Source organism: Monodelphis domestica, chromosome 7, assembly GCF_027887165.1.
Source record: "Monodelphis domestica isolate mMonDom1 chromosome 7, mMonDom1.pri, whole genome shotgun sequence".
Lineage (NCBI taxonomy): Eukaryota > Metazoa > Chordata > Mammalia > Didelphimorphia > Didelphidae > Monodelphis > Monodelphis domestica.
This window is the reverse complement of record NC_077233.1, coordinates 211,391,301-211,416,829: the sequence shown is the minus strand read 5'-3', so window position 1 is coordinate 211,416,829 and position 25,529 is coordinate 211,391,301. Positions and strand designations below refer to the sequence as shown.

The following is a 25,529-nucleotide window of genomic DNA, read 5'->3' as shown; positions in this document are numbered from 1 at the left end:
AAATTAGCTGAAAATCATCCTTTTGCTGCAAAGTTTGGGGGGTTTTTTTAGCCCTTCTGTCTTAATATCAGTTCTAAGTAAGGGTTAAGCCATTGGGGTTAAGTGACTTGCCCAGGATCACACAGCTAGATGGTACCTGAGGATCAGATTTGAACAGAGGTCCTCCCAACTCCAGGCAGAGTTTTAAGTACACAAAACAAGTCTTTTAAGGCATAACTATATTCATGGGGAAGGGGGTGGCCCAGAAATAGAAAGTGGATGTATATCAATTAGGGAATAGCTAAACAAGTTGTGGCATATGATTGTGATAAAATACTACTAGGCTGTAAGAAATGATGAGCAGGTTAATTTTTTTTTTAAAACATGGAAAGACCCACATGAAATTATGAAGAGTGAAACAAATAGAACCAAGAGAATATTAAATAAAGCCACAGAAATACCATTTGAAGAATAACTACTGATATACAGAAAGAGATATGGATATATAGATAAATCTTTTTGTCAGATTATGCCTTCTCTAGAGAGAGTTATCTGAGAACTTTAATATAACAAATAAATACATAAATTTAAAAGAAAGGAAAGGGAAGGGGGAAAAAAGAAAGTGTAAAGAATCACAAATCTCTGCCTTTAAGGCAATAAGACAAAACAATCATGTGTTAATCTTAATCTTATTAATCAAAAGGGAACTTTTTCCCCTGCTAACTTTATTTTTTTACACAAAAATTATTTTATGTATTATATTTTTTATTTATTTAGTAAATAAACTAACTTAATAAATATATTTATTTGTTTACATATAATTTATTTTTTATTTTAGCAATTACACACAATAATTTATTTCCACATAAGTTTTCCAGAGTTATATTATCAAAATTGTCTCCCTCCCTAAAATGGGTTCTAATGAGGTTTTTTTTAAACCCTTACCTTCCTTCTTAGAATAGATACTGAATATTGGTTACAAGGCAGAAGAGCAGTAAGAGCTAGGCAATGGGGGTCAAGTGACTTGCCCAGGGTCACACAGCTAGGAAGTGTCTGAGGTCAGATTTAAACCCAGAACCTCCCATCTCTGGGCCTGGCTCTCAATCCAATGAGTCACCCAGCTGTCCCTGGATCTGGCCATTTCTAAACCCCCCAGAAAAAGACTTTCCTAGCTCAGTTTGTGGTGCCTAAGAATCAGTAGGCCAAAATAAACTGACGGGAACAGAGCAGAACAAAGTTAATGGCACTAGTTATGTTTGCCCAGTATTATATCAGAGGTTGAAAAGGATGGAGGTGTATGTTTACCTGGACTATGCCTCAATAATTAGTAATCAACTAGCTAACAACAAACTTTTGTTATGGTAATCAATTTCCATCTACAAAGTGCTTTCTATATATTTGATGCTAATAACCCTGTGACATATGCAGCACCCTCGTTTACAGTTAAAGAAACCAAGGCTTAGAGTGCTTCAGTGGCTTTATATGAGGGCACAGCAATAGAAGCATGGCACCTGAACTCCCAAACTGTTACACAGGCCAGTTAGTTTCAGGCAAATCCCTGGAGAGTGTTGCCGGAGCCACAGGAACTATTCTCCCCTACCCAAGTCCTCTCAGCATTGGTGGAAGGAGACATCTGAGGGATCAGAACACGGTCCTCTCCCTCTCCCCCCAGCTCCAAATTCCCCGAATGTTTATTAATTTCTTTTTTAGCCAAAGGGATTCGGAATAGCAGTGCCGGCTGGCATAGAATTTTCAACATATGCAGGGAAAGGTGGCATGGCATAGTAGGCAGAGGTTTGGCCTGGGAGTCAGGAAGTTCTGAGTTCAAACCCGACATTTAACACATGGTAGCTGGGTCTAATGGGGAGATTTAAGCTCTCAGAGCTCCAGAGAAACTTTTTTTAAATTCACAAGTAAATTTTATCAAACTTAAATTTTTTTAATTAAAATAACAAATTTCCACATAAGTTTTCCAAAGTTATACAAGCCAAATTATCTCCCTCCCTTCTTCCATCCCCCCAGCTGACAAGCAATTCAATTTGTTATCTTATAGAACCAAAACCCCAAAACATATACCCAAATAAACAAGTGATAAGTCATATGTTTTCATCTGCGTTTCTACAGAGAAACTCTTTAAAGACTATAAGTTAAAGTTTGAATTACCAGGATACATCGATTGAAGGAATTTCTAAACCAGGAACTCAGTAATAAAATATATTCTTCACACTTCCTCCTGACTATTCCCCCTACCCTTCATCCTGGCCCCCACCCTGAAAAAGAAAAAAGATTTTAAAAAATATTGATTTAATCCAACCAGATTAGTTTATCAATAAAAACAAAAATGTCTGGCCTAAGTCTTTAGGTTTAGTTTTTACTTTCCCTTTATGTAAGTAAAGGCATGCCCCCTCATCTTCCTAAAAAAGAACTTTAGAGAAATATATGCATCAGTGGAAGGACTCTCCATTCTAGGGGTTGCCTACACCAATGAAATCATATATCTGGAATAAAAAAGGAAAACACCAGCATTCTCAGCTGGCCTCAGACACTTCCTAGCTATGTGACCCTGGACAAGTCACTTAACCCCCATTGCCTAGTCCTTACCGCTCTTCTGCCTAGGAACCAATATATACAGTATTGATTCTAGGATGGAAGGTAAGGGTTAAAAAAAAAAAAGACCCAGATGGGATGGCTACTCCCCAAAGTAGCACTACACTAGGGCATTTAGGTAGCCCTTTTTAAAAAATAAATAAATTTTTATTGATTTTTTTAATATTACTACATTTACCACTAATATCTTTCCCTCTCACCACCCAAAAGGCCATTCTTTATAATAAAACATTTTTAAAAAAAGAAAAAATTCAGAAAATTAGCAATATAACCAAAAAGCTTAATGCTATTTGTAGATTCTCATACCCATGCAAAGAAACACGGTGAAGGGTCTTCTCATATTTTGTATTTGGGGTCAAGTTTGGTCATTATAGTTTCACAGCATTCTGTGAATTTTTTTTTGTTTATTCTGTACTTAACTATAAAATGAAATGGGCATTTCCATGTACACAGTAGAATAGAAAAAGGGAATTGTGGACAGCTAGAGAGCCAGGCCTGAATATCAGAAGTCCTGGGTTTTCCAATATGATCCCAGACACTTCGAGCTCTGTGACCTTAGGCAAGTCATTTAACCCCCATTGTAGCATTTATCACTCTTCTGCCTTAGAATCAACACAAAGTATAGATTCCAAGACAGAAGGTAAGGGTTAAAAAAGAAAAGAGGATTGTACATAAAACTGGAGATCTCTACTATGTATACAACATGTTTTTCTTTTATATCTTTTTAAGCATATAGTAACATTCTACTTGTAGTTTTCAAAGCTACCCTGCTTGTCTATGCTTCTTTCTGTTCTCCTCTGAATTTTTTTAAAAAGATGTCTCAATGACCCTCTTTTCTTTCTTTCCACTCTATTCAATTGACTGCTTTATTGTAGTTCTATTTGCATTGTTTTAGTCAGTGTTTTCTGTATTTTTAAACAAAATTATATTGATATGTTGTTTTTACATTGCCTAAATTTCTCCTTATACTCCCCCTCCCAAGAGAATCATCTTATGTAACAAAGGTTATTTTTTTAACAGAAAAAAAAATCAGGGAAACCAATGACTACAATGAAAAAATCTGAAACTATAAGCAGTGTTCCAAACCCATGGACCGCCCACCCCACTCTGCAAAGGAGAAGCAGAGGAAGGAGTGCTCATTTCTTTCTTTGGGGTCACGTTCGCTGACTTTTTAATTTTGCAATATTTGCTTTCCGTCATTTTGTGGAGGTTGTTCTTTCCATTTACATTGCTGTAGTCTTATGAATATTGTTTTCCTGGTTCTGTTTACTTCATTTGCATCAGTTCACACAAGTCTTCTTCATGCTTCATGATGCAATAGCAAAGTTTAAAACTTTTTGGGGCACCCTGTAATTGGTATGTATGGGTTCTCTCTTTTTCTCACTGACCCCCTTGCACCTTAATGCTAGCAGTGGAATCTTTGGCTCAAAGATAAGGGCTCTTAGTAACTTTTTTCTTTTCTTTTCTTTTTTTTTTAAACCCTTACCTTCCATCTTGGAATCAATACTGTGTATTGGCTCCAAGGCAGAAGAGTGGTAAGGGCTAGGCAATGGGGGTTAAGTGACTTGCCCAGGGTCACACAACAAGGAAGTGTCTGAGGCCACATTTTAACCCAGGACCTCCCATCTCTGGGCCTGAGTAATTTTCTTTACATAATTCCAAATTGTACAACTCCTTTTACCACTGGCTTAGATTGTCTTTTCCATAGCTGAAATTGCTGTGTATCAACATACCTAATAAATCCTAAAAACATCAAAGAAGTAGCGTGTTTTTAATGTGATAGTTCCTTATTTAGGGGTAGAAAAATGGGCCTTCAAACCTAATCCCTAAAATTGCAGATAAGATATCTGGTAGATATTGCTTTCAGTCTTCCTGGCAATACAAACATAACAAGTTTTCCAATAACAAAGCCAAAAAACTAGTAAATGGAAATTCTGTTTACAACCAAGTGGAGATGGGAAAGTATAGAATAATTCCTATGAGGCTAAAGCTAGAGAAGGACTCATCTCTGAAACAGATTGTTTGGGAAAAATCACAGCTTTCATACTATCTTCTCTTTCATTTCTGGTACCCTAGAAATAAACCTTCACCCTCTTTCATGCCCCTGGATATAATAGGATTGACAGAGGTTGAGAGGGAAGAGAGCACTAGGGGAGCACAAATAAGCTATTCATAAAAACCTACAGTGAAAAGGTTTTTTCTTACTACAAATTTGAGCTTAACAAATTCTTATAGTGACTTATCAATGATTTCTTCATTTATTGAATTTCCACATTAGACACTATGGAATCCAAAAATTATAGTATGTTAACTAGGATTATTCCCCACAGAGTCAATGGGGAAACAAATGAAACTGTATTAAAAGGGCTATATATAGGACTATGTATAATGGTTTCCCCTGGCTGCCCTTGTGATCGTTTTTAGAGCAGCTGGGCCAACCATCAACTCTTTCTAGTCTCTGTGGTCTTATTATCAACAGAAAAGTAGAGAACTAGGTGAGTAAGGGCTTATGAACTATCTTTACAATTTATACTAAAATAGGAGAATTCCTGCAGTATTCTTGCACGGAGGGGAAAGGGAAAGCTGAAGGAGGGAAGGGTTAGAGACCTCATTTGTTTCCAAATCAATGATGCATGTATCAGGAAGAGTCATATTAGTATCATAAGATATTTCAAATGCTTCATTTCTAAAATAATCCGTTTAAAATAAAATTCTTTTTCTGTATCATTTCCCATGAACTAGACATGGTTATAAGGAAACCAAATCTCTGCTCCTTGTTGGATATTTACTCTCCTGCTGAAGCTCCTCAAATCAAAATCTTCTAGGATATCAAAATCATGGAGGTAGCCACTCTATTATAACAGAGCGATTAGAGCTTCTGGCTGGAAGTGAACAGCAGGCACAAATACATTCTAAAAAAACCAAGCATCCTTTCGCACTGCAGTATTCCTAAGAAACATAAAAAGAAGAAAAGGAAAGGAAGATCCAGTTCCAACAGAAAGCAGAATTATTTTATATCTACTAAATTCCCCAAAAATTTTCAAAAGAAAGAAATTGCCTCTTAAGTCTAAAAAAAATTCTTTGGGAAGACACACTTAAAATAAAAAGAGGCCACCTAAGTCAACATGGGTTTCCTCCAATGAGAAATATGACTGCCTCTGAGAATTAGCAAATATTGATATTCCAGAGAGCCATGAAAAACACTAAAAAACAGTCCAACTTAGATCTTTAGGTTTGAGGCAGCTAAGTGGCTCAGTGGATAGAGAACCAGACCTAGAGGCAGAAGGTTCTCAGTTCAAATATGCCCACAAACATACCCTAGCTGTGTAACCCTGAGCAAGTCACTTAACCCCATTTGCCTAGCCCTTACCACTCTTCTGCCATAGAACCAATACCTAGTAGTGTGCTTCTAAGACAGAAGGTAAGGGTTTAAAAAAAAAAAAAGATCTTTGGATTTCAGAAGGGTAGATAAAAGACAAATTGGAAGGTAAGGGGCCTAGACGTCTCTCTCCCCACCAGAACTGCCTCCAAACACAGAATGCTAAGGTTTGTTTTGAGTTTTAATTTTTTTTTTGGACAACAGATATACTTGATCTGCAATTTCTAAGGGAAGATAATATATGTGATCCATTAAAGAAGGAGAATAATTCAAATACTCTAAAATATAGATTATTCCATCAAATAGTTCTCTTTTTCCCTCTTGGATTTTTGGCATGAACTTGACGAATCAGAAATACCAAAAATGACTACTTTCACTGAACATTCCCAGCTTATCAACATAACAGACTTCTCATAGTTAAGAACTTCAGAGACATGAAAAACCTTCTCTTATCCTAATCATGACTTCAGTAGACCGATGAGGAAGCATCCTTCCCACCTCTCTGCAGAGAAGCAATGGACGGTAGGTGTGGAAAAAGTCATACATTTTCAGACATGGCCTACATGTTAATTATTTTGCTTGATTAAACTTGTTCCAAGGGAGGGTTCTATTCCCAGGAGGAAGTCATTGTGAAGTGATAATGGACTCTGCCTGACAACCTACCAGGTAGGAGTGAATCTCTTCCCTCCTTCCTGCTCTGCAGTGGCACCAGGCATCAAGCCTGGGGAAGGCAGCCTCCAAGCCTCCCTCCCACAGTCACAGACACGCTCTGCCGGATCCTCTGCCCAAGCAGCAGAGCCTGATCCCTCTTTTTATATTTATCAGAGCCAGGGATCCTGCAGCAGCTTTACACAGCATCCTGAGGAGGCCTTAATCCTGATGTCAGCTCAAACAGAAAGAATAACCCAGAACCTTGGAGCAATCTGAGTCTCACTAATCAGTACAAATTCTACTAGATTAATAGGATTATAGCAAACTGAAGAAACAAGGCCCAGAATTCTAAATGAAAATTATCCTTTTTAAAGTTGCTCAAAAGGTTTTCAAAAAGTCATCCACCCAACTCAACATTCAATCATGAAATGTTAGATTTTCTTCACGTTGCAAAAAAAAAACAAAAAAAACCCAAATATTTGTGGGGAAGGAGTAGTAAGTGGTTCGGTGGATTGAAAGCCAGGCTTGGGAATCAAAGATTCTAGGTTCAGATCTGGCCTCAGACACTGCCTGACTGTTACACTGAGCAAGTCACTTAACCCTAATTGCTTAGCCCTTCATGTTCTTTGGAACTGATACCTAGTTCTATATTGATGCTATATCAGAAGGTAAAGGTTAAAAAAAAAACATGTGGTCTTTAACAGATGAATAATTATGTAAGACTTGGTGGGGGGAGAGAAAGAAAATCACAGTGATGTTACAAAAAGAAGAGAGCATCAATAAAACACTAAAATAGGGCAGGACGGTGGCTTGGGGGGATTGAGAGCCAGGCCTAGAGACCAGAGGTCTTGGGTTCAAATCTCACCTCAGACACTCCCTAGCTATGTGACTCTGGGCAAGACACTTAAGCCCCATTGCCTAACCTCTGCTTTGAAACCAATACAGTATTGATTTGAAGATGGAAGGTAAAGGTTTAAAAAAAGTAAAAGTACTAAACAGGAAACCAGTTAAAATTATGACAATTTTGAAGGGTGAATAGAAATGGAAAAGAGAGAATGTGAAGCACGTTGCAAAATCAACAACTCAAGGAGACTCTAAGCAATAACACCAATACAACTGCAGCTTTCTAAAGGAGTCCTGAGAACCAGGAAGAACATGGAGACCATTCAAGAGAATCCCAGACAAATCAAAAGGACAGGAGAGCTGAACAGCTTCATATGTCCAAATACAATTCTACTCCACTTATCCATCACTTTCAATCATTTAATATACAACCTATAACTCAAAAGAAAACAAAATAACTTCATGAACTTTACCAACTCTTAAGCTAAATTTGATTCTTCCACATCCAGTGCTTTTTTATAGTTGAATGATAAACATTCATTTGATAATGATAAAAAAAAAGATTTTCTGTTCTCTGTACCTTTCAGTCAACTTTAAACTCAAGAATGTGATCTTCTTTAGAATACTGTTTGCAAAAGCCTAAGTTCTCCCTTCTCTTATTTTAATTCAGAAAGCTTTCAATACATGTATATAGTTCATTCATGTGAAAATTTAGAAGAGATGATAAAGTTGTAGATGCCTAAATCAGTAGTTCCTGATTTCCTCATAATGCTTTTTTTTTCTTTTAAAGGAATAACTCATGTGTTTTTCAGAATCTTTGTGCATCTCATCCTCTTCTGGTGGATATAGGGAGAACTCATGTCTCAGTGTGCTCAAAACTGTGGCCTCTAGCCTGGGAATCCCCGATGTACACTTGGTCTGGTCTGCTATTCTTTCTTAGTTTTTAGTAGCATTTCTACCTCTCCATTCAGGGCATATGGGATATGAATATTAAGTTCAGATGTAGAGATTCCATAGTAATTGATGAGGAAAATAATTTGTTATTTTGTTGATATCCTGACACATCTTTTCTACTTTTCATCTTTTGTTGTCCTTTTAGTTTTTTGGCATAATCTAACTTAACTAGGTTTCCTGACAAGCTTATTGTCCCTAGTTAATGAGGTGATAGTGTTCATAATCATCCACTATCCTCCTCTTTTTTGAAACTGAATTTTTATTCTAAACCAGCACTAGCATTTGCTTCTTTCTCTTTTCTAAAATGTTTACAAGTCAAGAAGCAGTTTCTAAGACCTTCTGGGGTTTTTTGTTCAATCAAAAAGTATTTCAAGGGGGCAGCTAGGTAGCTCAGTGGATTGAGAGCCAGGCTCAGAGCCGGGCGGTCCTAGGTTCAAATCTGGCCTCAGACACTTCCCAGCTATGTGGCCCTGGGCAAGTCACTTGACCTAGTCATTGCCTAGCCCTTACCACTCTTCTGCCTTGGAGCCAATACACAGTATTGACTCCAAGATGGAAGGTAAGGGTTTACATTTTAAAAAAAGTATTTCAAGCACTGTGCTAGGGTAGGACAAGAAGAAAATAATTCCTGCTCCTGGAGAGCTTGTATCTATTGTTATGACAATGGATTTTCATAGATTAAAATTCCACAGCAAATGGTCATAGTTTGTGTTCATGTTTGCTTCTTTATGCAATTCCCATAAATGTAAAGTCAAAAGCTTTATCAAGTTAAAATGGTGCTATTTTAATCACGTATTTCTTCTTATCTTTCTTGTAAATGGGTGTTGATTCTGCTCTTTGCTCTAATAAGCTGATGGTCAAATTACACAGAGACAGATGATTCAGAAATGATCCCCCTAAATGGTAACTGGTTGCTTTCTATCTGTTAAAACAGAGAATTTCATCTTTTGCAATGTTATTCAATGAACATCATGTTGGGGATCTTCCAACTATCTTCTTGAAATACCCATATTTGGATGTGAGGCTTCAGGTAATCTACAAATCTTTGGTCTCATATTTCTTGATCCCAAGATAAATTTTCCAACATATTCTTTCCTGTCCTCCATTATGCCTATATGTATACTGAAGTCACTGAGTAAATTCAGATTGAATTGGTAAGTCTTAATTAAGCTTTACATAGAATGTCTCTACCTCATCCTCTGCAAGAGATGTTGACATACAAAGCTGCAAGAATCTTCAAAGTGGTCTTTTCACTTATGCGCATCATAGGCACTACAAGGCAAGATGACCAAGTGTCCCATTAAATTATGTTTCTTGCTGCCTCTGGACATATGATAAAATCAACTTTGCAAATTCCTTTCTTAGCCTCTCTAAGGAGGGCTTTGGAGCCATCCTTCCATTTAACTAGAACTTCCTTCTTTCTTCTGCTTTCATTTACAGTGAGACGGTCAGTATTGATACAATCCAGTTCATACAGCTGTCATTTGTCATTGGACAAGGATCTTTCATTTAGATTACAAACAGTGAGATTACAATCTAAGAACTATGTAATTCTTAGCAACCTTTGCATCCTTTTCAACCACTCTGATACCGCCACTCCCAGGAGTATAAGGGGCCAGGACCAAATAGAATTGAGGGTCATTTTGTATTTTTCTTTGTTTCATGGGTTGCCATGGCAAAATAACTCATCACTTAGATGTCCGGTCTTCTGGGGAGAAGCCTCTCCATATTTAGTCAAGCTGGTCTTCGGACAACAGACACAGTCTGTCACTAGGACTACAATCAAAGCATTCTCAGCATGCTAGAAGCCACCAGAGCTTGCATTCCACTGGCATACCCTTGAAGAAGCCAGGGTTACCCACCATGAAGCTTCTGGGTAGTATTTTTGTGGAGCACATTAGAAGCTATAAATTAAAAGCTAAGGAGCAGGTACAATGAGGGGAGGTCATAAAAACTATAAAAAGCAGACATAAGAATTCAAGAAGCATGGCAGTAAGGGCAAATGGTGTGATGCACCTTGATAACTTCTAAGGGCAACAGTATAATTATAAATTACAATAATAAATAGTATAAGAATTTCCCTAATGATGACTGCTAACAAGTAGTCAAGAAAAGGTTAAATCACGTTTGGGCTATCTGTTTTGAAGGACAGGGAAATATTTAATTTGAAAAAGATTTAATTTTTTTAATGACTTTTTAAAAATTTGACACTTAAGGGAATAAGCTTCAGTTACCTGGAAAATCCATATAGAAGGGGCATTACATTCTCCAACAATTTCAGATAAATAAAGGGTAACTGAAGTGATACCAAGAAACCACAAGTTCTTTGTATTAAATCACCACCTGATTCTTTTTATCTAAGTATAATTGTTATGCTGGTCAAAAAGCTTGAGAAAGTCAATCAATACTTTTCATAGACACATTCTTCCTAAATGCTCACACCCCCTGAGCACATAAATCCCTAGCCTAAGCACATGGCTTCACATGGACAACCATCGCACTCTAGGGCTTCTCGCATCTCACCTTCGAACAATGGACTGCTGAAGATTCTTGCAGGCGGTGAGGGACTCTCCTGTAAACATGTGGCACATGATGAGCCCAAGGCAGCTGCCCATGAATGACATCACAGCATCTGACTGCAGAGTACCACTTCGGGAGATGATACAGAGGCGCTGAAGGGAAGAGCAATGACTCAGAGCCTGGAAGAACTGAGCATTTGCACTGAAGTAGGGCTGCTCTAGTCTGAAAAAAGAGAAGATGAGCTATGATTCTAGGTAGAGAGAACAAGTAGATTTCTCTTAAGTTTATATAGACAGTTCAAAATGTGGAGTCAATAGTTAGATCCAGCAAATTCAGCTACAAAGGATGAGAGAGCCATTCGAGATCATTTCATCCAACCACTCTTTTTATTGATGAAAACCCTCAGAGAGGGAAGTGACTTGCTCATGGTCACCTAACAATCAACATTTGGGGAAAGGCTGGAACCCAGATCTTCTTGATTACAGATACAATGCTCTTTTTACTACCTCACACTGTTTAAGATAAGGCAAAACTATGCAATAATGGATTCCAAGACTAAGAATGCCAAACTATAAAATGGGTACAGTATATCTACAGTACTTATCCCATAAAATTGTCTTAAGATAATTTATTTAATAAAGAAATTTGCAAAACTTAGAAAGAATGGTCAGCTATCAATTATCATTATTAATAAGCAGTAAATAATAACAGCCAAAATTTAATACATTTTAGAGGGCAGGTGGATTAATAAAATCCTTAGCCATGAACAAAACTTCATCATTCAAAGCTATTCTTAAATATTTAAATATGTTTAAGGTCTCCAACATAATGGGCAAATTTAAAGCCAGTGCTATTGATTCAAACTGCTTTTACAAAAAAGGGGGCTGAAAAGCAAACCAAGAAAATGAAACAATGTCCCTTCCTTTCCCTGTTCCAAAGAAACACAAGTTGCTTTCAAATGTTCTTTACCTATTCCACAATACTTTCTACAAGGGTATCAAAGGCTGTGGATAGTAATAAACTGAGCACTTATTTCAAACAGTCACAGTTTCCTGGAGTTTATGGGTCGGTCTTTGATGCCTCAAAATGATTTGGGGGAAAAAGCATGTAAGACTTATGATAATTCACAGATCATCACCAACTATTCCCATTCCCAGAACCTGCAGTGGCATACCCATCCACCTTCTACCACCAACCATACTTAATATGGTTTCTAAAAACGGAAATTTGTGTATTAAGAACAGAAGTACAGCTGGAGTCACCTTGAACTAAGACCTTCCACTTCAGTATAGCACCAGCCCTACTTTATGAAGAACGGATACACTCAGTTACAGTTTGATAAATAAGATCCAATAGGAATTTCAGACTGCCCATTTCTTGCTCCAAACTGGCAATGTCAAGAAATAGATACTACAGGATCATGATGAGGAGGAGTCCTGTGGGGACAGCTATAAAGGGAAAAATTCTTCCTTAAGGAATAAGTACAAAATGCCCAATACCCAAACTGGTCTCAAATAATCTTGTTAACCACCCAGAGCAATTTCTCCAGGGAGGAATGGAGGGAATAGTAATTTGAAAGGAAAAAAAAAAGTTTCTTTTTAATTGACAGACTTGAGGGAGAACAAAAGTGCTTCAAAAATACCACACCCGTTTAAAATTCAACCATTACAAATATAAAGGAGACATTAAAACAATCCCTTGGGGGTAGTTGGGTTGTTCAGTGGATAGTCAGGCATTGAAAGAGGAAGACCTGGGATCAAATTTTACCATAGTTACTTCCTAGCAGTGTGACCCTGGGCAAGTCAGTTAAACCCAGTTGTCTAGCATTTTACTGCTCTTCAGCTTTGGAACTGACATTGAACATCAATTCTAAGACAGAAGGTAAGAATTAAAAAAAAAATTCCTTGGGCATCAAAACAAAGGAATGGAGCTAGGAAGAATTAGCTTCAACATTCCAGCTAGCAATTAGTACATTGGAGAAACACCAGTAAATCACTTGACTTTTTGTGACTCAGTACAGATAGAAGGCTTTTAAAATCCAAGCCAATTTCAATTTTAAAAAATAGGCCCCATTTAACTATTACAAATGCAGGTTCCATACCTAAACAACATTAAGTATATCAAACAAATGAAAAACCTGAAAGTATTCTTGAGGTGAAAAACCTTATATTAGATCATATAAGACTTGTCAAAAGGGATTAAATTAGTTACCAACTAATATCTGAGCTACCAATCCAATTTCTAGGAATCACAACACTCACTCCTACCAAAGCAGAAGATTTGGAAAAGGCATCAGCTGAAGTAAATTAGCCATTGTCCAAGATTCACTTAAGGAGCTAAGGATAACAAGGTTTTACAACTTTCCAATTCCACTGGTATCAAATTGTTGCCCTTTTTTCCATAAAATTATCTATAGGCTACACCCTTGCCATCTGATTTTAATGAACAAATTAACTGGATAATCTTCTACTTCATCTTTCCACACACCCTGATGCTCTACTGCATGCTCCTTGAGAGCAGACTGTGCTACCCCTCTACTTAAATTCCCAACACTTTAACACACTTAAATGCTTGGCGCATAGTAAGCTCAGAATAAATTTTCTTTCATTCACTAATTAATAGTTTCACAGAATATTAGAGCTAGAAAAGACCTTTGAGGTCATCTGATCCAAGGGTCAGCCAACTACTGCCTATGCTTGTACACTTCTCCGCCCCTCCAAACTAAGAATGGTTTTTACACTTTTAAATAAAGCTTTGCCATGGATTTGGCCCTCGGCCTCAATGATCTAATCCAACCTTCTTATTTTAAAGATGAGGAAGCTGAGAAAGCTTAAGGAACTTGCTGAAGGTCTTAAGTGCTAATTTATTGAGAAACAGTGAAAGGAAGACAGATGGGCCACGTACCTCTTAAAAAACAGTAAAATTATTTCATTAAGTCTGAACTTATAGAAAGAATATATATAAATGGACTACTGACTCAAATAGAAGTAAATGCTCTATATCAGGAAGGATGCATAGAAAAAATAATTCTCATTTCTCCCCCAACCCTGTAACCCATTTGTATTCTATACGCCTGAATATCAAGAAATCAATTCTAGGGCAGCTAGGTGATTCCATGGAGATGGTTCCATGGATTGAGAGTCAGGCCCAAAGACAGGAGGTCCTGGGTTCAAAGCTGACCTTAGAGACTACCTGTAGGTGATCCTGGGCAAGACACTGGACCATTTTCCCAGCCCTTATCACTCTTCTGCCTTAGAACCAATACACAGTATTGATTCTAAGACAGAAGGTAAAGATTTAAATTAAAAAATAATAATAAAAATGAAAGATTGTACATTGGAAAATGACTATAGTATAAAAAAACCAAATGGCATCAATAAAACTTTTTTTAAAGGGTAATTCAGACATCACTTGGTCCTGTCCTTAAAAATAGAAATTAAAAATGCTATGCTACTGATCAAGAAGAAAGAGATCTTCAAAGGGAAGCTTCCATTTTCAGAAGAGGGAAAAAAGATCAATTTGGAAAAATAGCGTAAAAGACACACACGCAAACATGGCTGTTTAAAGCCTGAAGCAAGGGAGGCAATAAATCTGTTGCAAAACCCATATTCTTCTCAAGCTGGGCAAACAAATTGCTTTTCCCTTCCAACAGTAACGTCGCTACTGGCATCTGACACGAAAGCACAAGAGCAGCTCTTGTTCAAGGCTATGAGGTAACCAGCAAATGCGATTTGTTCTGTATGCAAAGCAATAACTCAATACGGCAGGTGAACCGACCCATCTGATGAGCTAGAAAACGGGAGGAGGGAGAGGGGAGTGAACGCAGTTAGTACTTTGGCCGCCAGGTGGCGCTGTGGCTTCACATTAGCGCGGCTAAGCCTAGGGAGCCGAGTGAAAGCTCCCAGTTTAAACACATCAACATGCAGTCAGTGGCTAAGAAAAGAGCTCCTTGGCGCTTGGATCGGTCCCGTTCACCGGTTTAAAAGTCTTGCTGCCAACTTGATAAGTGGAGCCGTGGCTGTGCTTCGGTTGGGCATAATTAGCAAGGATCTCCCTTTGAAGAAGCTATTTCTATTCTGCAGCTCTGTTCAAGGCGGCCATGGGAAGCGGGGGACCATGCGGGAATGCGCGGGCTTGGCAGAAGGGCTGGCCCCTGGGGCACATTCAGTCCCGAAAACAATGGCTAATTGACGAGCAACGGGAACACAACGGATCCAGCTTAGCCCTCACCTCGGAACCCACTGCTCGGAGGCCTGCGGCCCCCGTAGGGCAGGAAGGGAATCCGTTTGGCTGGATACAGAGCCTCTGATCTGTTCTGCCCTCGCCGATTTCTTTGCTTCACCTCAACACGGTCCCTTTCAATCCTAAGGGGGAAGTGCCTCGTTTCTGAACTCCCATGGCTTTGTGGGAAGCCTCATTTTGGTGACTCAAGGGTTCCGAAAGCCAGTATGGCCACAGGGTACACAAGAATGAATGCTGTAAGTCAGGGGATCTAGACTCCAAAACTGGCTTGCCAAATATAGGCTCCCACTTCCTCTCTCAGGGCCTTCCTCTGAAAAAGGATGGGGATGGGATCAACTCATCTCTCAGGCGACTTTGTAAAAAAGAAATCCTTACCTCCTGTTTTAGAATCAAATGCATTAGAATCAGAAGTATGGCTTCCAAGGCAGAAGAGCGGCATGAGGTAGTATGGTGAAGTATTGGCATGAGGACCAGCCAGCACTCGGGGAGTTGCTCTGTTCCCCCCCTTCCCAGCGCCCAAGGACATTTTTCCCATGCCCTGTCCCTCTGTCCAGCACTACCTCCCTCCACAGTCAGGAAATGCAAGGGGCTTGAATTTGCCCTCTGGGCATTCGAGCTAGAAAACCTTGACCAATGCTGGACCAGGCAAGGCAGGTTAAGTGACTTACCCAGGGTTACAACCTAGGAAGTGTCTGAGGTCACATTTGAACCCAGGGCCTCTCATCTCAAGGCCTCTATCCACTGAGCCACCTAGCTGGCCCTTAGGTCACTTCTAATGCTTATACACTAAGATTTAAATTTCTATTTTTCACAAACCAAAATACTACAGGGGCCAAGAACACTGAACTGAGCCCTGAGTTCTATTTCTCCCCTTCATCTTACAACCTTTATGGCCTTCATTTCTCTCATCTGTGAAACAGAGGTAACACCAGGTGCCTTCTAGCTCTAAGAAAAGGAAATCTTAATTAAAAATTTAATTGTCACCAAAACTCGACTCTCTGGACCAATTCCAAAGAAATTAATTCAAGTTTTGGGATAAGAAACGTGTTTCCCCCATCTCTTTGCATTATCACTGGTTTTTTTAGTAGATATGGAAAATTCATGTTAACTTGATTCTCCCCCTGCTATGAGACTTAATGGAGCCTTCTGAAGAAAGGAACTATTCAAAGGAAAGTAATGAATGCTGGAGGGGATGTGGCAGAGTCTGTACATTAATGCATTGCCGGTGGAGTTGTGAATTGATCCAACCATTCTGGAGGGCAATTTGGAACTATGCCCAAAGGGCACTAAAGACTGTCTGCCCTTTGATCCAGCCATAGCACTGCTGGGTCTGTACCCCAAAGAGATAATAAGGAAAAAGACGTGTACTGGAATATTCATAGCTGCGCTCTTTGTGGTGGCCAAAAATTGGAAAATGAGGGGATGCCCTTCAACTGGGGAATGGCTGAACAAATTATGGTATATGTTGGTGATGGAATACTATTGTGCTCAAAGGAATAATAAAGTGGAGGAATTCCATGGAGACTGGAACAACCTCCAGGAAGTGATGCAGAGTGAGAGGAGCAGAACCAGGAAAATGTACACAGAGACTGATACACTGTGGTACAATCGAACATAATGGACTTCTCCATTAGTGGCAATGCAGTGTCCCTGAACAATCTGCAGGGATCTAGGAGAAAAAACACTATTCACATTCAGAGGAAGAACTACGGGAGTAGAAACACAGAAGAAAAACAACTGCTTGAATACATAGATGGAGGGGATATGATTGAGGATGGAGACTCTAAATGAACATCTTAATGCAAACACCAACATGGAAATGGGTTCTGATCAAGGACACATGTAATACCCAGTGGAATTGTGCATTGGCTATGGGAAGGGTGGGGGGGAGGGGAGGGAAGGAACATGATTCTTGTAACCAGGGGAAAATGTTCTAAATTGACTAATTAAATAAAATTTTAAAAATTAAAATAAAAAAAATGAAGGAGCTATTGTCTTATTTTCTAGTACTTAGTAGTAGTAATTCCAGAAGAGTTATATACATTTTACTGGTGAGGGACATCACCTACTAGGCAAAATTCAAAAGACTCTGGGCAGCTAGTTGTCACAGTGGATAGAGCACTGAGGCCTGGAGTCAGGAAGATCTGAGTTCAAATCCAACCTCAGATACTTACTACATATGGGACCCTGAGCAAGTCATTTATCACTGTTTGCCTCAGTTTCCTTAAATTAAAAAAGTAAGCTCTGGACTAAACTTGAATTGAAAATATTTATTCCTGAGATACAAACCCCACTATAATCTGATTAGGACTACAAAGTCACCCAAACTTTCAATGACTTGGAGAAAGAGGCAAATGTATTCGTTCTGGGGGAAAGAAAATGACTCAATTATTTTTTGGAATCAAAAACTTGATAAGTACTGTCCTGCCTGTATCTGAATATTTGTCTGTCCAGGACTTTCTGTTTTCCACTTCAAGTCTCTACCCTAAACTTACTAGTTCTGACCAAGAGGCCAAATACAAATGGCTAGAGTCAGTTTCATCTCCAAGCATTTGAAAACCATTTCCCTTTTTAATACTATTTCTTCCTATCAGCTTTAGCCTAAGGGCGGGTAAGCACCACCTGCTCCTTTCATCCCAATCTGCCTTGGCTTCTCTTAAAACTGTCATAGCAGAAGGCAGAAATTCAGGAGCCGGTTCTAAATTGGCTACATTTTAGGAGCTGGCATTTATTCTCTGCAGGCCCTAGTTTACTGAGCTACGTGCCAAAAGTTCATTTATAAAGAATCATTTGAAACTTAGATCACATTTTCCCAATGAAATGATATAAACAGGCCATCCTACAACTTCTTTAGCCCATTCTCTAGTTGGACTGTGCTCACTAATTGACCCTCATCACCATTTTAGAACACCATTTGTGGGGGAAAACATATGTCTGCTCCCAGAAACCGTCTCCACATGCCCAGGTGATAGAAGTGGGGTTTGTTCCCCATTGCCTTCTCCTTCAGTGGGAGTCTTATTTCTCCCACAATGGCATAGGCAAAGTAGGGGGTGTCTTCATCGGTAGCTAGCTCTTCATATGTTTCATCAATCAGACAAACTGCTGTAGGTCAGTTTGAAAGCAGTGGCTCTAAGGTAAACAAAGTCGATAAGCCAAATATGAAAATTACTCATTTCAGTGAGTTCCCTCTAGTATACTTCCATACAAACATAGCTCTATTCACTTTCATATTCATGTCAAAGGCATCCCGCCTTCTAGGCTCCTGGGTCCATAATCTTAGCATCCCCTTGACACTACAGAGCCAGTCAGGTGTCAGAGCTTGCCATTCCCTCCTTCTCCCTCCTCACAGAGCCAGCTGACATCAACAGCCTCCTTCCTGACTGATCTCCCGGTCTCAAGTCTCTTCCCACACCAGTCTATCCCTCATACTTGCTGCCAAAGCAATTTTCCTTAAGCAAAATCCTGACCACCTGACTCCTTTAATCAACTCTAGTGGCTCCCAACTGACTATTTGAAGATTAAATATAAGCTCTTCTGTTAGCTCCAAAAGACCTTCACAACCAGGACCCAACTTAGCTTTTTTTTTTTTCCTTATACCCTCACTTTCACCTTAGAATCAATACCATGTATTGGTTCTAAGGCAAAAGAGCAATAAGGGTTGGGCAATGGGGTTAAAGTGACTTGCCCATGGTCACACAATTAGGAAATGTCTGAAGGCAGATTTGAATCCATAACCTCCCAGCTCCAGGCCTGTACTCTATGCAACTAGATGCTCCTTCAAATGAGTTCTTCCTTGATTTTGTTCAGTCATTTCTAACTCTTCATGATCCCATATTTGGGGTTTTCTTGGTGAAGATATTGAAGTAGTTTGTCACTTCCTCCTCCAGTTCATTCTGCAAATAAGGAAACTGAACCAAACACACAGCTAGTCTGAGGCCAGATTTTAATTCGGGAAGATAGGTTTTTCTGACTCCAGGGCTTGGCACATTATCCACTTTGCCCCTTCCAACTGATCTTACAGCGCTATTGGACATCTTCTTCATGCATCCTGGGATGCAGCCAAACCAGACTATTCTGGTCTTCACACATGACACCACATCTCGGATCTCCATGCCTCTGCCCTAGCCATGTGCCATGCCTGGAATGCATGGAGTATGAACTTCCTTAAAGAATCTATCTCTTTAAAACAAAGTTCAAGCACTATCTGGAAGTCTTTCCTGATCTCCACCAACTGCCGATACACTCCCTCCCAAATTACCTTGCAGTGAACTACTTTTATGTATTTATTCTATATCTGTATTTGCCAGTAGTGTGGAAGTTCCTTGCCAGGAGGGAATTTTTCATTCTCTGTGTTTCTAGTGCCTAGGCACTTAATACTAGATATGAGATAAATGCTTTTAATGAATGGTTTATTGATACTGCCCACTGAACTTGCTTCACAAGATTTTTGAGGATTAAATGAGATCATGTATATAAAGCACTTTGCGAACCTTAATATTAATGGGCATTTATATAGCACTTTATATATAGGGAAGCTAGGTGGTGCAGCATATAAACTGCTGGGCCTGCATTCAGGAAGACTCTTCTTCCTGAGTTCCAATCCAGCTTCAGACACTCCTAGCTATGGGATCCTGACCAGTCACTTTACCCTGCTGGTCTCAATTTCCTCATCTATAAAATGAGCTGGAGAAGGAAATGGAAAACCTCTCCAGAATCTTCACCAAGAAAACCCCAAATGGGATCACAAAGAATTAGACACACCTAAAAAATGGCTGAACTGTAATAACACAACAGAAAGTTCTTTATTGAAAGGATCCATATGATTAGGGATGTAGACTCTAAGTGATCACCCTAGTGTGAATATTAATAATATGGAAATAGGTCTTGATCAATGACACATGTAAAACCCAGTGGAATTGCTCATTGGCTATCGGGGGGAAGAACATAAATCATGTAACCAATGGGAAAACATTCTAAATTAAATAAAATTTTTTGATTAAAAACTTTTTTAAAAATGTGCTGTATTCAAAAAAAAAATAAACATAGCTATAAGAAAAAGAAGAAAGGATCCAGTTTCCACTCCTAATAAGAGCTAACACTGATAAAATTATAAGATTTACAGCCCTGTAAAGAAAGTGGTACAAATATTATTATTCCCATTTTACCGAAAGGAAAATTATTAGAAATATAACTATTCAATGTCCAAGCTAAGGCAAATTCCTAGCAAGTTAAGGGTTCACAGCACTGAGTGGAAGAAAAAACATATCAATTGTAAGCTTTTTTCCAGATTAGCTATTTGAAAGTGAGAGAATAGCAGTATGGCATATACTTTAAGTGTAAAAAGTATTTCTAAGCCCTGAAAAGGGAACTGAGAGATGATGCAATAATTTTACAGAAGAGATGACCAAAAAAAAGCTAAAGAAATGGGAAACAAGAGTAGAGATGAAGAGAAGTTAGGGAAGCCTACAATCAGAGGCAGCAATTTGGAAAAGGTGTTGCAATTCTAAGTAAGGGTTCAACAGAAGGAAATAAGAGTTAAAATCTCCTGTGTTAACATGACAGATGCCAGGGTTTCCCAACAGAAATTATCCTCTTTAATAATCTCTAAGAAAACAAAACCTGCAAGATCCCAGAGTATCAAAACAAGCAAAAGGGATGTAAAATCCCAAATTTGGAACTCTCTCTGACTCTCCCTTGGTCACCTCCCCTTCCACCAACCCCCTTCCCTCTGTCTCTCTCCCCCCACCTCCTTTGTTGGTCGAACTGTCTATGGAGTTGTCCAACCATTCAGGAAAGCAATTAGAATTACTCAAAGTACATTAACTAAAACATCCATACCCATGACTCCATGACCCAGAGATGCCACTCCTAGACATCAACCCAGAGAAGGTCAAAGATAAAAAGAAAAGTACTACATATGCTAAAAGCTCTGTAGCAACACTTATTGAACTAGCAAAGGGCTGGAAACAAAGTAGATTCCCATCAAGTGGGGGGGGGGGGGCAGGAAGAATTAAACAAATTGTAGCAATAACTATGATGAGTTTAGAGAAGCAAGGGAAGGCCCATATGAACTGATGAGAAGTAAAGTAAGCTAAATAGGAAAACAGCATGCAGGAAGACAACAATGGAAATGTTAAGAAAAGCAATAATAAAGCAATAGAAACTGATTGCTTGCAATGTCCCTGAACAATCTGCAGGGATCTATGAGAAAAACCACTATGCACAAGCAGAGGACAAACTGTGGGAGTAAAAACACCAAGGAAAGGCAACTGCTTGACTACAGGGGTGAAGGGGATATGATTGAGGAGAGACTCTAAATGAGCACCCTAATGCAAATACCAACAACAAGGAAATGGGTTCAGAGCAAGGACACATGTGATACCCAGTGGAATTGCGTGTTGGCTAGGGGAGGGGTGGCAAGACGGAGGAAAAGAAAATGATCTCTGTTCCCAATGAATAATGTATGAAAATGACCAAATAATGTTTAAAAACTAAAAAAAAAAGAAACTGATTGCTGTAAAATTATAATGGCCAAGAAGAATTTATATATAATTTATACATATATATAAGAAATTATAATGGCTTCCAAAAAGATAAAAATGGTTATATAGAATTATATGTGTGTGTGTAAAAATTATGACTTCCAAGAAGAAAGATAAAATGGACTGCCATTTATATATACACATATATACAATATATAGATTTTATATAGAATTTATATATATTATATTATAAATGTGAAGAAATAATAATGGCTTCCAAGAAAAAAGAATAGACTACCATTCCTTTTTGCATAGATGGAGTACTCCAGGGACAGAATATTAATGTCTCCATTTATTCTTCAGAATCATTTCCCCCTTTTATTCTTTGTTACAAGAGGCTCTGTAAGGGGAGGGGGGGTATATTGGGAAATGCAGGTGTTATAAAACTAAAAATTAGCAATAGTAACTTAAAATCATAAAATAAAAATAAATTCCTACCAAAAAGAGTTAGGATGGTATGTATAATCAAATTAATCACAAACCAGATAGCAGTAGAGGGCAGCTAGGTGGCTCAGTATTATACAGAGCCAGGCCTGAAGATGGGAGGTCCTGGGTTCAAATATGAGTTCAAATACTTCCTTGTTTTGTGATCCTGAGCAAGTCATTTAATCCCCATTGCCTAGCTTTTATCACTCTTCTGTACTAGAACCAATATATAATATCACCTAAGTAAGCTTTTCAATGTGTTTTTAAGATTCATAAAAAATAATAATAAACCTGCCCAATAGTGCCCTTATTTTATGATCTCTGTACACAAGGGGCCTGTATGGGTTTTAAATATAGATTTATTAGAGTATGTGTCTATTAAGCATTATAATGTGTGTGTATATACACCATCATAATTTGTTACTAATTTAGATCTAATGTGTATGTCTCATCTCTTTAAAAAAATACATGTATAATATCGTATAATATTGGTTCTAAGACAGAAGGTAAGGGTTATTTAAAGAAAAAAGAACCAGCAGTAAGAATGACAACTCACATTTCAATAGTGCTTTAAGCACTTAAGACACTTTTCTCCAAACAAAACGTTGAGATCAGAAGTATTAATAACCCCATTTTACAGATGAAGAAACTAAGAGAGACTATAACTCTGTAATGATTTGCACATAGTATGTTGTAGGCAGAAGGCAAAAAACCTATGTGCCCTGATTCCAAGTCCAATATTCTTTCCAATAGATCATGTTACATCTTTGATAAGAAATGATAAAGGATCTGCATATCGGCTAAGATCAATGATAAAGGAGGGGGAGCTAGATGACTCAGTGGGTTAAGAACCAGGTCTAGAGATGGGAGGTCCTGGGTTCAAATCTAGCCTTAGACACTTACTGGGCAAGTCACTTAACTCCCATTGCCTAGCCCTTACCACTCTTCTGTCTTGGAATCAATATACAGTATTGATTCTAAGATGGAAGGCAAGGGTTTAAAAAAATGATTAAGGAGAATTACTTCTATTTGCTCTTTAATTTCCAATCATCAGGTTTTAGTTCATTTTGAAAGTGTTGGATTCAATTTAGGATTAGCAAAGAGGAACAATCTAAGAGGGGACAGATATCTTCATTCTTAATCTCCTAACTTGTAAAATTAACATAATGATACTGCAGAACTTACCTCAGGGATGTTGAGAAATTAAATGAAATAATATATTTAAAGCACTTTGCAAATTTTGACATGCTATGTAAATAATACCTAGCACATTATAGCATCTGTAAAATGTGGGCAGTGTGGGATAGAGTAAAGCAATAGAGGACTCAAAGTTGGCAGAAACCTAGATTCAAATCCTGCTTCTATTCTAGCTGTGTGAGCATAAATAAATCATGACCTCTCCAAGCCTCAGTTTCCTTATCCATAAAATGGAAATAATACCTGTAATATTTACCTCAATGTATCATGAGGATCAAATAAGAAAATGTACAGAAAGTGCTCTAAAAACCATAAAGTGCTGTATAATCATTATTCCTCAACTGTAAAATGAAAGAGTTAGATAAGAGGTCTTCTCTATCTCTAACATTTGATGACCCTAAAGAATGTGGGTGGGGAAGGGAAAGGGGAGGGTGGAAGAGTCACATGATCTCTGCCTGCAAGTAACTGAATGGTTTTCCTTCAGAAGAAAGAACAGACATGTTTTGTTTGGTTTTGAAGGATATAACTAGGACCTGTGAATAGAAGCTGCAAAAAGGCAAAATGAGGCTTAATCACATGGAAGAATGTCCTCCCAATTACAGCCATCGCTAAGGGGAATAGACCACCTCGGGAAAGCATGGGGCTACCTTTCCCTGGAGGTCTTCAAGCAAAAAGTTAGATGAACACTTGTCAGGTATGTCTGTTGTAAAATGGTTTCTTTTTCAGGTATGGATTAGACTAGAAGGTCACTGCAGTCCCCTCTAACTTTCCAATGCTTCGATTCTAGTAAAGTTCTCTCAGCAGCCTGCCTGCCTTCTCTCTGCTTGTATTAGCCTGCTCCTTAAGGGCAAGGTACCAGGATACTTCATTTGTAGCACCAGCACCTAATCTATTGTCCTACACATGGCGGATCAATGAATGCTTTTGATGACAAAGATGAATAGGTTTTATCTCCTGTGCAGTAAGAAAAAAAGAAATGCTTTTCAGAGGGCTACAAGATAACATCTGTAAAAACTGACAGACCAACCAGCAAATTTTCTAGGCTTGATGATGCTGGAATCTCAAAACCAAGTCAACTCAAAAAGGACTCAGACTCCTCCAATAAAGGAAACTCTCAATTTCAGAACATGTTGCAGGGGCAGCTGGGTGGCTCAGTGGATAAAGAGCCAGGCCTAGAGAAGGGGAAGTGTTCAGTTCAAATCTGGCCTCAGACATTCCTTAGTTGTGTGATTCTGGGCAAGCCACTTAACCTCTATTGCCTAATCCTTACAGTTCTTCTGCCTCGGAACCAATAGTATTGATTCTAAGACAGAAGATAAAGGTTAAAAAAAAAAGAACAACACATGGCAGACAAAGGGCTTACACAAGAAACTGTGAACCTGGGATCCCAAGATCTTATACATGTCTTTTTTTTTTTTACCCTTACCTTCCATCTTGGAGTCAATACTGTGTATTGACTTCCACAGCTAGGAAGTGGCTGAAGCCAGATTTGAACCTAGGACCTCCCGTCTCTAGGCCTGGTTCTCAATCCACTGAGCTACCCAGCTGCCCCCTACATGTCTTTTTAACACTATAATTAACCATACTACATGGCAGGGGGTGTTGTACTCCACTAATGCAAATCATGACCCTGCTATACCCACACATATTCTCTCTCTCTGGGAAAAGTCTTTGTGACTTATAACCCGTCATACTGCTTGCCACCTTGGGGAAGCGGATGGAGAGAGAGAGAAAAAGAGGAAGGGGAAGGGAAGGACAGAGACAGAAAGAGAGACAGAGAGGAGAGAAATTAGATCACAAAACAAAACATCAGAAAACAAATATAAAAAATTGTTTCTGTATGCAACTGGGAAAACATGCTATTAAAAAAAGAAAAGAAAGTTAAAAAAAAAGAAAGAAAAGTCTTTGTTGAATTGGTGTGACAGAAGTTTCATCAGTGAGAGGCCACCCCTATGGTGGAATAAGCTTTTTCAAATGAGGCTAGGTTGATTCGACAACTCTACACCCTAAAGATGGGCAAGTACTCAAAGCCATCCCTGATAAGTCCTGTTAAAGCTTCTCTGACAAGGCCTTGAAAGACTTGAGGAGCTCAGGGGCATTCCCATGGCACGGTGAGGCATCAAAGTTGCTCTGTAGTTCAAAGGTTCATAGAATCATAGCTATAGAAATGGGGGGGGGGGGGAGAATGT

At 38.7% G+C, this 25,529-nt stretch overlaps 1 protein-coding gene across 3 annotated transcripts in view; it reads right to left on the bottom strand.

Moving 5' to 3' along the window:
- Positions 1 to 25,529, bottom strand: part of FBXL18 (F-box and leucine rich repeat protein 18) — a 57,809-nt gene that overhangs the window by 15,683 nt on the left and 16,597 nt on the right. For 2 of the 3 annotated variants that reach the window (XM_007498437.2, XM_056806448.1), the window contains one exon: positions 10,937 to 11,155. The exons of the other annotated variant lie outside the window; for it this stretch is intronic. In XM_007498437.2, coding sequence (XP_007498499.1) covers positions 10,937 to 11,155 — 219 coding nt within the window. The remainder of the gene's footprint in view (positions 1 to 10,936; positions 11,156 to 25,529) is intronic. 3 annotated transcript variants of the gene reach the window in all.